This window comes from Rhamphochromis sp. 'chilingali', assembly GCF_963969265.1.
Source record: "Rhamphochromis sp. 'chilingali' genome assembly, chromosome: 17".
NCBI lineage: Eukaryota > Metazoa > Chordata > Actinopteri > Cichliformes > Cichlidae > Rhamphochromis > Rhamphochromis sp. 'chilingali'.
This window is the reverse complement of record NC_137944.1, coordinates 17,319,756-17,333,145: the sequence shown is the minus strand read 5'-3', so window position 1 is coordinate 17,333,145 and position 13,390 is coordinate 17,319,756. Positions and strand designations below refer to the sequence as shown.

The window sequence follows — 13,390 nt, the reverse complement described above, 5'->3', positions numbered from 1 at the left end:
CTCAATACATCACAGCAGACATACAGCTGCTGCAGATACATCTACAGCACTGCACATTTGTCTACTTTTTGTCAAGCCCTGGATAACCAGCGAAGATTATTTGAAGTGTACATTTGTTCTTTTGTGTCTTATTTAGCGAAAAACAAACTCATATCGCTGTGACAAATGCACGCTCGGTATATTGCGAAAATTACAACTCCTCATTGAACGGGCTGAGGCAAATCAGGAGGATGACAGATCTGATGTATGTGTCCGCCATGCTAAAATGACAAGCTGCTTGTCTTTCTGTCTTTTCATTCACAGTTCATGGTAGAATATGCATGCACCATTTCAGAACATTAGATGGCCTGCATCCATCTCACTTTATTGCTTTATAATGCTGTGTACAGAATACTATATGTATATTGCGACATGATTTCATCTGCTTTAAGCCAGCAGAAATATATTCACACATTCAGTTTTTATTTGCATCTATCACAGCATTGAGCTAAATGATTGATTTTCTCTCTGTGATTTATGCATACATGATTTAATGAATCTAATGTTTAATATACTTTATAAAACTGCATTTCCTCCCTTTTTCCAGCTGCTCCGTCATAGTACCACAGTATTTGTTTCCTATAGGCTATGTGATTTAAGTTATTACACTGTTGTGAAGTTTATTGTGCAGTGTGTAAATGGTAACATTGTCTCAAATAAACTCTGGTAGGTTACTTAATAAAAGCACATTTGCACATTTGACTGCAATTGTCATGCTGGCTGATATTTTATGAGCATGTATAACTTATTGAACCTCTGACCACACTTACATTCTTCTACAGTAGACACAACTTTTTTACTACATCTTTCAGCATTGTCAGCTGTGCAAGCTGATAATATGAAACTGCACTGATGTGCCCTCATATGATCTGAGATGCAGGCTTTTGACACTGAGCATGGCTAACAAGTCAGATGAGAAGGGTGCGTTTTCTGAGAAGAATTTTAAATTTCAACTCATCTGACCTCAGAACAGTTTTTTTGTACTTTGCCTCAGTCCATTTTAACTGAGCTTTGGCCCAGAGTAGATAGCAGTGTTTCTCTGGTTCTTGCTCACATGTAGCTTCTTCTTTGCACCTTTAACCTGCATTTGTGGATAGCAGGGTGAAGTGCGACAGACAAATGTTCTTGGAAGTCTTCCTGAGCCCATTCAGTGATTTGCAGGACAGACTCATGCCTGTTTTGCCTTGCCCCTCGTGCACAGGGTTTTCTACAGATTCTCAGGCTCTTTGGATGATATTATGTATGCTGAGGAACATAAAGTTGTTCCACAGTTTTTGCAGAATGGGGAACCTCTGCCCATCTTTACTTCTGAGAAACTCTGCCTCTCTAAGATGCCCTTTGAATATACCCAGTCATGTTTCTGACCCATTGTCAAATAACCTAATTAGTCACAAAATGTTCCTTCAGCTGTTTCATTTTACTACCACTTACTTTTCCAGCTCTTTGTTGCCTCAGATTGCTGTCATCAGATTCAATTTTTTTTTAAATTATACATTTTCTCACTTTAATCATTTGATATGTTTGCTTTGTTCTACTGTGAATAAAATATGGGTTTATGACGTTTGGAAATCATTGGTTTTATTTAAATTTTACACAGTGTCCCAACTTTTTTGGAAATGTTTTTGTAATTTCTCAACAACATTTGTGTATTCTCTCTTTCTGTTTTGCAGGTGAGGAACGATCTCACAAATGAGCTGGAGAAAGCAAACATTGAGATTGCAGACACAGAGAGTTTCTCCAATGATCCCTGTGGCAATGTCAAAAAGCTGAAGGTAGGTGAAGCAACCTAGAAACTTAAGGAAATGATCCAAGACCAGTTCAACCTGTAGAATTCCCAGTTAAAACAAAATGACAAAATACCCATTAGGTTTTCATATTAGCTACTATTTTTCATACTGTGTAAAGTAAATTCTTTAGTATTTTATCAAGTGGATGTCTCCCTCTGTCTTGACAGTGGCCATTTAACCATATACATACAAACACATGCATACAAGGTTTTTTTGCATACAAATTTTGCAAGATTAAAAAAAAAAAGGATGCATAAAATCGATATTTAAATACTGTCTAGTGCATTTTTAGTAGAGAGTGGCACAGTAAGAGTAAAAAAAAATAGAAGTGAAGAGAGTGGAGGGGGAGTAACACTTTTTTCCCCCTACTGATATGTTGGTGGAATATATGACGTATACAAGATGGAGCAGGTTGAAAGAAACATGAGATGATGAGAGAGAAGAACGAAGAAGGAACAGGAAGATAAGCCGTCGTTCCTAAAATATATGTGTAAATCTGTGTCTTAAGCGCTGACATTTTAAGCTGACATCACCCTTCCTTGATCAACTCTAAATATGCAATCCACAGTGCTGAAATCTTTACGGAACAATTGGATCGGGTGGATGGTTAGGTGGATGGGGGGGGGGTTCTTACACTCTAATGGATCTTTTTCCCGCTCATCACACAACAGTGGTTTGCTGTCTCTCCAACAGCTACATAATATGATGGGGGAAGAGAGTGACACAGATTTTGTTGTCAAGGCTGGAATTTTGTTTCTTTGAAATATTCAAAAAGGAGACAGGCTTCGCTGCTGCTGGGCATTGTAACAGCCCTCTCAGTCGCTTTTTAAAAAAAAAAATCTTTATCCCTCGTTCTCTGTCCCAAGTTCCCCGTTTATTGCTGGACAGGCTGACAAAAACAGCATCAGAAAACAAAGGCAGACACGCATACATAGCACTTCTAATTTTAGTAATCTTTAGTTTGAACACAAGCTAGGACCTCCAAGAGCTTTTTTATTTTTTGTGACAGAGAGCCAGTTTAGGCAGCTTGCATCCAATAGAAAGTCACATGAGAAAAAATGTCCTGAAATCTAAATGAAGACCAAAAAAATTTATTATTTATTATGCCTTAATTATTTATCGTACATTCAGAACTCTTCCCCCTCAAGTATGAGACACACCAAGGGATGGTTCATTTTTTGTTACACTTTACTTTTTTGTCTCACTGAGGTAGCAGGGTGTTTTTTGTCATTGTTTTTTTTTTGTTTGTTTGTTTGTTTTTGTGTCCCGTTTGGATCTTTAGCCATCAGAATTGTTGTCTTAAGGCCAAGAAAGATGCCAAGCGGATTTATTTTACCGAGTGGATCATCATGGCCTTGCCATATTGGTCCATTTGATTGACCTTTATTATAATTATGTATTTATTTTACAAACGGGACAGACATGACTGGGGGATAGGACGGGGAGAAAGTGTCACGGTTCTGGGTCAGTTTCTAACCAGTGTTTTGAGTTTTGATTGTTAGTTTATTTTTTGAATGATTGTTGTGGTTTTGATTACGATTATTATTATTATTGTTAGAGTTCCATGCTTCTGTTTATTTGGGGTTAAGATTTGTGCCCTCATGTTTTGTGTGTCATTTTCTGTCTGTCTCTCTATGTCAAGTCTGCGTCTTAGTGTGATGGTTTCTTGTTCCTGTTTTATTGTGAAGGTCTGCGTCTCTTGTGAGTGTGTTCAGTTTTACCTTTGTCTCGTCTTGTTAATTATTCCCAGCTGTGTCCACCACCTGTGTGTAATTCCCCTGTGGTTCTCTGTGTATTTAAGTCATGTCTTCCGTCATTGTAGTTGCTGGTCCGTCTGTGTTTCCACCCTGCTTCATCTGTGTGTTTCCCTGCAGTCAACCATCATCTGTTTCCGCCCGCTCTCATTCATGTCCAGGTTCGTGTTCTGTAGTTAGTTTGTTCCCAGTTTAGTTTAGTCATTGCTCCGTTCGCCGTTTGTCCATTTCCTTTTTGTGTTTAATAAACCACCCTCACACCCATACAAGTGCCTGCGTTTGGATCCTCCTTTATTTTCCACACGGCTCATCTCACTCGCCGTGACAGAAAGAATGAAAGAAAGAGAGGGAGAGAAAGAAAACCAGAGGGGAGAGGAGACGGTGAGAAAGTGGGGAAGAAAGAAAGAAAAACAAACAAAACACCTGGATCACCTGTATGGAGAAAAAAAACAGAAGAGAAAGCAAACAAAAAAAGAGCAACATAATAAAAAAACAGCACCATCACAATAATCTAGCTAGCAGTAGATAACAGTAGATACTAAACATTAAACAATATTGTGCAGCACGCAAGATAGAAAGGTGTAGTCCGCGTCTGTGAACACCCGTGTGTACACCTGTGTGCACACCTGTGTGGATCAGCATGCTTGTATTCCAAAGGTTTCTCCATGTAACGATCTGCTAGGAAGTGTGGGGAGCCATAGCCCCGTCCCCCAGGGTATGAAGCAGGTATGGAGGAGATCCAGGCCCCAGATATCCAGAGGCCCCAGAGTACGAGGACCCGAGGAGGACCACCAAAAGGGGGGGGAACCGTGCCACCCTCCTGGGAAGAGCTGAGTAGAGCCCCAAACGAGAGGTCACCCAGCAGCTACAGAGCAGAGGCCAGAGGGGGTTGCAGTGGTGTGCCCGTGGACTCTGCCAGCAGCCAGCTGTGCCAGAGAGGGCCGAGCTTCAGGCCCAGAGGCCAGAAGCCGGAGGGCATCCCACCCCCCGGAAGGGGCCCAGCCGGGCCACTGATGTGAGCCGGTACATACATGAGCGCCCAGCCCCAGTCGACAAGGACCACCAACACACCAACGTCTGAGGGCATCAGCCACCGGCAGGGAGTGTGGTGAGGGGAGATAGGCCTCCGTACTTTAGAGGGCCTGAGATGTACCCAGAGAGGTTGAGTCTAAGACCCAACCTGACATATAGACACAGACGAACAGGCACACGCGGACACAAACATGCATTCCCACCCCATATACACAACCAAATACTCGGCACTCACCCAACGTGTAGACAGACACAAATAGACACTGCACAGACAGTCGCACTCCCCAAACATACTCTATATCCCAGGTCCAGGTAACCCCGCCCCCAGAGGGGCAAGCCGCACCTAGACCCAGGAGATGTAACCCTTCTCTCTGGGGTGGACGCAAGCGGACCACCTCCTTATCTGCAGTAACAGGGAGGCCCCGCATCCCAGACCCCAATCTGACGGCCAGCACCTCCTCCCAGCCCCCCAGCCCTGACGGCTAACAGAACCGGGGTGAGTGAAGACCCCAAACCTCCCAATGCTCGCTCATATGTAGTGTTGCTGTGTGCTGTTCTAAAGTGCATTTAATACACAGGAGAGCATGGTTCCTGCTTCCTCTCAGAGAGCAGCACGGCTCCTCCTGAAAACCCTTAGTGTCTATGTGCATTTAAAGTTGAGGGTAGGGCACCAGCGCCAGAGGTGGGTTGGAGTACACTGACCATCCTCTGGATGCTGTAGAACGTGCCCACCCCCAAGGCCCTATATGTATGTGTTATGTGAGAGTGTGAGTAATGTGGATGTCTAGGTTGCAGAATAAAATTGAGGCACAGGCGGCCAGAAGGGGACAGAGGGGGAGTGCCTCCCCTGCACCCTGGTGACATACCTGGACCCCAAGCCCTGCGTGTGTGGGTGGGTGTTGTAGAGCGGGAATAGGGAGGCAGCTGAGGATGGAGAGGGAAGAAAGGGAGGGGCAAGTGGCACCTCCCTGGGGCCAGCTCCCCCGCTGACCCCAGTAGGCACCCCCACACTCTGGAACCCACCAGCGCAAGGGGGCCCAGGCCCATCCGGACCGGAGCCCGCAGCAGCAGCACCGCCCAGCCCCACAGAGTCCGGGGCAGCCCACCCGACTCCACCCCAGAGAAAACTGCACCCACCCCATCATCCAATCATCTCCCAAACTACACAAGACAATAGACACCCAGGTTGGGTTCATTCTCTGCCTCTCCTATATCTCTCCCCCACCTGCAGAGTGAGCTCCTGTAGAGAGGAGACCACCTACAAAGATATAACAGCCTCCCCACCAGTTAGAGAGCCCCCTAGTTGGGCCGATGCACCAGAGGTCCCCTGCACTGGGGCTGAGCCCCCCTGCACCCACCCGCCCACAGCTCCGGCGACATTGTCATTGTTTTAATGACATTTTTATTGATATTAACTTTGTCAGGTCGTAAAATGATTGTGATCTAAAACTCAGACATCTGGCATGGACTTAGTGGCTTTAAAACCAACAAACTCACAGCCAAACCTTGTAATCAAAATTCTGTTTAACCTAAAACTAACACGACGGCACCACTTCTCAACAATAAACTAGAAGCAACCTAATCTCAAACCTCTTTCACCTGTTTGCTCAGTGTTGTACAACTTATACTGTAATAATACAACTTGTGTAGCAAATATAAACTAACATTTGGCTCTATAGACACTGTGGATCAGCTCAAGATGAATGGTTCACACTGATAGTGTAATCATAAGTTTGCCTATTTTGTAAGGCCTCTTATTGATACTCATGAAACTGATGAAGCACCTCTGCTGGCCCACATCCCCAAATGGCACAGAGCTGCAAAAAGAATATCCTGCTGCAGAGATCAAACACTAGAACCTCTTCGCATTCCATTTTAAAGACTTTTATTTTGAAATCCTCACACTGATAATTGTTGTTCAGTTATTAGTGCCAAAACTTCAAACGATAGCCTTGTGTTCACCTTGAGTGAATTAGTGATCAGACACATCCCTGCAAGAGTTTATATTTCATCATATCTGCACACCACACATGCGCTGCACAGTAATCAAACAGATGGGGGTACGGTTTTAGTAATAGCAACAACACGTAGCCCAGTACACAAATCACATCTCCCACTAGCTCGTAAAAGACCATCATTAGTACAGTGTTTATATGTGTGTGCGGTGCCTAATAAGCCTTAAAAGTGCCTGATTGGGATTACGAGTTACAATATTACTCAAACAGACAAATGACTGCTGTAAAGTTACGAACAACCCTGTCACAGATAAAGCAGTCAAGGCTGCCCTTAACACTATACCCTGATTCAGAACTATTATGGTAACAGTTATATAAAAGCTTAAGCAATGAGGGTAATTTGGGGCTCTGTAGTGCCCCAGTCCATCTGCAGTGCAACACAACACCATACACTCACTCATGCCCTTGCCCACAACTACACAGCGTTTTCATGTTGTTGCCAGGCGGGCTAGAATTTATACTGAGGCTGTGGCCCACGGCCATAGTTGGAGTCATTTGGGTTAAGTGCCTTTTCTTCAGGGAAGAACAGTGTTATCGAGTAGCTGCCGGCACGTGTGTGTGTTTCTCTCTCTCTCTCTCGCTCTCTCTCTCTCTCGCACACACACACACACACACACACACACACACACACACACACACACACACACACACACACACACACACACTCTATCTATCTATTTATCTTTCTATCTATCTTAGCCTCAGGGTCTTGGAGGTAAATTTCAGTGACTGGCCGCTCCTTCTGATCTTGGAATGCATGACATATGGTAGCGACTGCCTGAGGGGTGACTTAGTGAACTGTATTTGTGGGTTCCCAGGGCAATGGCAGTATAACACAGGTTGTGTGTGTGAAAATCTAGCTCGCGTTAGTCACATTCTACATTACACTATAAAACATGTTCATACATATTTCTTGAAAGGTACTGATATACAATTCTTTGCCATTTAGAGCTTCTATACCCAGCCTTTATTAGACGGATACATTTCAGAACTGCTTATGTGTTATAAGCAGTAGTAGCTACCCACATTTAGTGTTCAAGTATATTTTGCTAAGAAATGAGATCCTGTTATTACAAGGTAACTGTTACTAACACAGTTGTTCTTCCATTCAGTTTAATTTTCAGTAACAGAATTGATTCCTATCATTTGGGCCTGCATAAGTGTCAGGGTTCCTGGGTCGTTGACCCAGTGTTTTCTGTTTTGTCATGTTCAGTTTATTTTCACATCTGTGTTTTCTGTGCCAGCATACCGCCTGCGTATTGTGTTCCAGTTATTTCCATATATCATTAGTCAGACTAAGTTCAGCTGCGTACTCACCGGTTTCTAATCATTCATCACCCAGCGTGTATTTAAGTCCTCAGTTCCATCCGATCCTTGTCGTGTCATTGATGTACGTCTGATGTTAGTGTCGTCTGTATGTTCAGTTAGCCAGCCAGTCCTTTGTTCATTCATTCATTCATTCATTCATTCAGTCAGTCAGCCAGCCAGCCAGCCAGCCAGCCAGCCAGCCAGCCATTTCCTCCCTCTGTACTGTTTGCTCACTCCTTCGGCAATAAACATCCACCTTCACCTACCTGCCTGTGAGTCCAGCGATTGGGTCCTCCTTCTCTCGTCCACGACACTACTCCTGACAATAAGATTGCTTATAATGACAATTATGATAGTTTTGATCAATATTGATATCCCGATTATTTATGATTATTATCCATTGCCGTCCAAGCAGAACACTGCTTTCCCATCATTTCACATGATTTGTACGAATGTGAAATAAAATTGGTCCTCTTTCTTCACCTAAGCTCAGTGCAAACGTAGAAAACACATTTGAAAAAATACTTCATCTCTGCAGACAAATAAGGCGTTTTTTCACCTGGAATAAGTGAATATTCTAAAAGCAAAATATAGTTTTTCACTCTATTCCTTGCACCTGTGAATTTGTGGATCTTAACAAAACTTGTAGCGACCAATCTCTTTTCCCCGTTTTGCGTACAGTACAAAATAATCCAAAACAATTGAATGAAGGGAGAAGATCTTTTGTCCAGTAAGTGGAACATTTTCATGAAGCCCTCATTACTCATACAGGGAGTGCAGAATTATTAGGCAAGTTGTATTTTTGAGGAATAATTTTATTATTGAACAACAACCATGTTCTCAATGAACCCAAAAAACTCATTAATATCAAAGCTGAATGTTTTTGGAAGTAGTTTTTAGTTTGTTTTTAGTTTTAGCTATTTTAGGGGGATATCTGTGTGTGCAGGTGACTATTACTGTGCATAATTATTAGGCAACTTAACAAAAAACAAATATATACCCATTTCAATCATTTATTTTTACCAGTGAAACCAATATAACATCTCCACATTCACAAATATACATTTCTGACATTCAAAAACAAAACAAAAACAAATCAGCGACCAATATAGCCACCTTTCTTTGCAAGGACACTCAAAAGCCTGCCATCCATGGATTCTGTCAGTGTTTTGATCTGTTCACCATCAACATTGCGTGCAGCAGCAACCACAGCCTCCCAGACACTGTTTAGAGAGGTGTACTGTTTTCCCTCCTTGTAAATCTCACATTTGATGATGGACCACAGGTTCTCAATGGGGTTCAGATCAGGTGAACAAGGAGGCCATGTCATTAGTTTTTCTTCTTTTATACCCTTTCTTGCCAGCCACGCTGTGGAGTACTTGGACGCGTGTGATGGAGCACTGTCCTGCATGAAAATCATGTTTTTCTTGAAGGATGCAGACTTCGTCCTGTACCACTGCTTGAAGAAGGTGTCTTCCAGAAACTGGCAGTAAGACTGGGAGTTGAGCTTGACTCCATCCTCAACCCGAAAAGGCCCCACAAGCTCATCTTTGATGATACCAGCCCAAACCAGTACTCCACCTCCACCTTGCTGGCGTCTGAGTCGGACTGGAGCTCTCTGCCCTTTACCAATCCAGCCACGGGCCCATCCATCTGGCCCATCAAGACTCACTCTCATTTCATCAGTCCATAAAACCTTAGAAAAATCAGTCTTGAGATATTTCTTGGCCCAGTCTTGACGTTTCAGCTTGTGTGTCTTGTTCAGTGGTGGTCGTCTTTCAGCCTTTCTTACCTTGGCCATGTCTCTGAGTATTGCACACCTTGTGCTTTTGGGCACTCCAGTGATGTTGCAGCTCTGAAATATGGCCAAACTGGTGGCAAGTGGCATCTTGGCAGCTGCACGCTTGACTTTTCTCTGTTCATGGGCAGTTATTTTGCACCTTGGTTTTTCCACACGCTTCTTGCGACCCTGTTGACTATTTTGAATGAAACGCTTGATTGTTCGATGATCACGCTTCAGAAGCTTTGCAATTTTGAGACTGCTGCATCCCTCTGCAAGATATCTCACTATTTTTGACTTTTCTGAGCCTGTCAAGTCCTTCTTTTGACCCATTTTGCCAAAGGAAAGGACGTTGCCTAATAATTATGCACACCTGATATAGGGTGTTGATGTCATTAGACCACACCCCTTCTCATTACAGAGATGCACATCATCTAATATGCTTAATTGGTAGTAGGCTTTCGAGCCTATACAGCTTGGAGTAAGACAACATGCATGAAGAGGATGATGTGGACAAAATACTCATTTGCCTAATAATTCTGCACTCCCTGTAGTGTTTATTGGGTACCTGTCTTTGCCCAAATGAAAAACATTTGCGTTGGTGATTTCAGTGCGTCTTTGCAACCTGGATGAATGCACAGACTGCACAGGCTCGCTTGTGGAGTTCTTAGTTGATATTGGATGGTTCACATTAGCTTCCCTTGTTTTTCTTGGCCTTCATGCATTTATTATATCGCAGCTTTTGTTTGTATACCCAAACAAAGGATGATGATCAGCTTTAAGGGACAAACTCTTTGCTTTCTGCTGTGCCAGACATTGTTATTTGTTATATATCTTTTAACTTATTGTTACTCATCCAGACTAGTCCAGGAAACTTCAAGCTGCACGGTATAAAGGGAACACTTGATTTGCTATTGATGGAGCACACATGTCAAATATTGTGCCAAAATCATGAGATTAAAACTCAGTTAATTGTGTTTTTGTACAAGTTATATACACTGAGTTAACCTATATCAATATTATTTGGTTAGGTTTGGGACAATTTTATGTGTGTGTATTTTTAGTGGTGAGTTTAGTTTAGTTCTACTGTCTGTGGACACACAGTGTGATTGCATGTAGGTCTGTGCTTGTGTTTAGGACTACACATATGTCTGTGCTCACTAAATGGCAGAGCCTGATCTTTTTTCCCCACCATGAAACATGCTGAATTTCCACCCGGGGACTCTGAATTATTTACAGAGACAATTACCAGGCCATGTGCCTCGAATACTCAAGCAAGTTCAGCCTGGTTTGCAAGCAGTTCTGCCTGCTGACATTGTCTCCGTTCTAATAGAAGGACTTCGCAATTTGGTAATGCCTTAGCCTCTCAACAACTGGTTTGTGCCTCAGGTCCCACATCCCTTCTAGGTACAGATTAGAGGATTACACATAGTAATGAGTATGTACAGTAAAGTAAATACAACATCTCTGATTCTGTGTGTTTGTTAACTGTTTGGAGTTATGGTAGACTCACACACAGCAAAACTGATCCCATAGCATATAGACCCATGTAGTTTCACCAAAAGACAGCTGTGACAGCTTTTCACCATTAAAGCCAGGGAGTCAAAAGATCACAATAAAAAGCTTGCACGATTACATTAGGATTGTAAATTGAGATTGTATAATAAGATTGTAGTGCAGCATAATCCTGATTTCTTTCTCTGTTTGAATAAAGTTAAATGTTTCCATTTAAGTAAATACGTATTTTTTTTAGGACAATGATGTGAGGATCATCATTGGCCAGTTTGATGAGAACCTGGCCTCCAGAGTCTTCTGCTGTGTAAGTTTCTTTATGATGTTGCCTTCTGTTGTCTTGGCATTTTATTTTAAATGATAGAAATTGTCTTATACACAGTTGGCGCTATTAGTAAAATGCATTGTGTCATAATTATGAACAAAGCTGACATGCTTTTTTTAATCCTGTTTCAATAAGGAGTAATTAAATATATCATTAGATGCACAGAATTTGGACTTTAGATGGTTGAATTTCAAAGTGTCATTTTCCTTTCTTTTAAGAACAACAAGATTAGTTGTTAATCTGAATCTCTCTGATTTTCCATTGCTCCAACCTCTGATTATTGTGCCCAAACCAGGCGTATAACCTGAACATGTTTGGGAGTAAATATCAGTGGATTATCCCTGGCTGGTATCAGGGCAACTGGTGGGAACAGGCCAACAACACCAACTGCACCACCAAGAAGCTTCTCACTGCCATGGAGGGATACATTAGCGTGGACTTTGAGCCACTCAGCGCTCGGCAAATCAAGGGCATCTCTGACAGGGTGAGTGACATACATCTCAACTACACTCTGATGTGCAGAAGGTAATTTTATACTGTATACTTAAAAACGTGAGGTAAATAGAATAATTTTTGTCTGAAGGTCTTCATTCATAAAGCTTAGGGAAGTTTTTTAAGTCAAGTTTAATTTTTTTTAAATAAAGTTTGATTGTAGTTCGTTAAAGTAGGGCTGTAACAAATTTTTCATTGATTAGTCAACGCTTATTTTTTATAACTCTTATCTCCACTTCCTGTGGGCAAACCTCCTGTTCTAGGCTGCATTACGTCACCTGCTCAAGTCTGCCCACCTGTGAATATCAACCTGTTGTCTCGTCCCTCAGTACATTAAAATAATGACCCAGTAAACATATAAATTTGAAGATAATCAAAGCTATTTTTAATATTTCTCAGGATGGTCAGAATAAAAATTAAATAAACATTAGAAATGACTGTTACTTACAGCTTCTCAGATGGCGTAGTGTTCAATGCCAATTAAACTATTTAACTAATTATATAAATAATTAATTATTGATAATGTTAGATGGAATTTGACGTCAGAGCTCCAGGGTGCCAGCTTTTTAAATGCTCGTGCACTGCAGTAGTGCTGTAGTGAAAGCAAAGCTCAGCTTTCCACAGTCTGCATTTAACTTTCTGTGAAATGCTTTGACATTTTTTAAAATCTTTGTTTCCATATTTTTTTCATCCTCCTGTTTTGCCATGGGTGCCATATTCTCCCTCTTTAGTACTGAGTGCTAGTGATGTGTCGCTCGCGAACGAAATGGCTCTTAGAGCCAGGTCTTTGACGTGAACGACGTGAGCCGGTGTTGTGCCAAGAAGTGATTGTCTGCCAAAAACTGATTTCCGGTATTTGCCAAAAAGCGATTGCTCATATTTAAAGTGCTATAAGTAACTTGTTGGGCTATAATATGTTAAACATATGTCAAATGCATCCCTTATGGATGACATAAAGTCATCTTGAGCCACAAACAACATTCGTGTAGCAAGATACAAGCCGCAATCAGTTTTTGGCAGCGACTTTTATATAACCTTTATTTATGCAGTAAAAAAAAATCTCATTAACATTAAAAATGTATTTTGTAAGAGTAAGTTGCCCAACAGGACAGCAGAAATGGCAGCAAATATTACAATAGTTCTGTAAAAATATTTTAAGTGGGGATAAAGGACCGGATTGGTTATAATGTAAGTACAAGTTGTAAAGATACTTAAAAAACAGATAATTTTTTAATTCTTTATGTAACCCCTTTGTATCCCCTGTTCACCGAAGTCTATTTACGAACATACGTAAAGATATTACACATAAAAAATACACAGAAACACTGGAAATCAGTTTTTGGCAG

General features: G+C 41.8%; 1 protein-coding gene across 1 annotated transcript in view; it reads left to right on the top strand.

Moving 5' to 3' along the window:
- gabbr2 (gamma-aminobutyric acid (GABA) B receptor, 2) overlaps nt 1-13,390 on the top strand; it is a 208,815-nt gene that overhangs the window by 108,155 nt on the left and 87,270 nt on the right. The window contains exons 4-6 of the mRNA XM_080862287.1: nt 1,710-1,811; nt 11,469-11,534; nt 11,848-12,036. Coding sequence (XP_080718413.1) covers nt 1,710-1,811; nt 11,469-11,534; nt 11,848-12,036 — 357 coding nt within the window. The remainder of the gene's footprint in view (nt 1-1,709; nt 1,812-11,468; nt 11,535-11,847; nt 12,037-13,390) is intronic.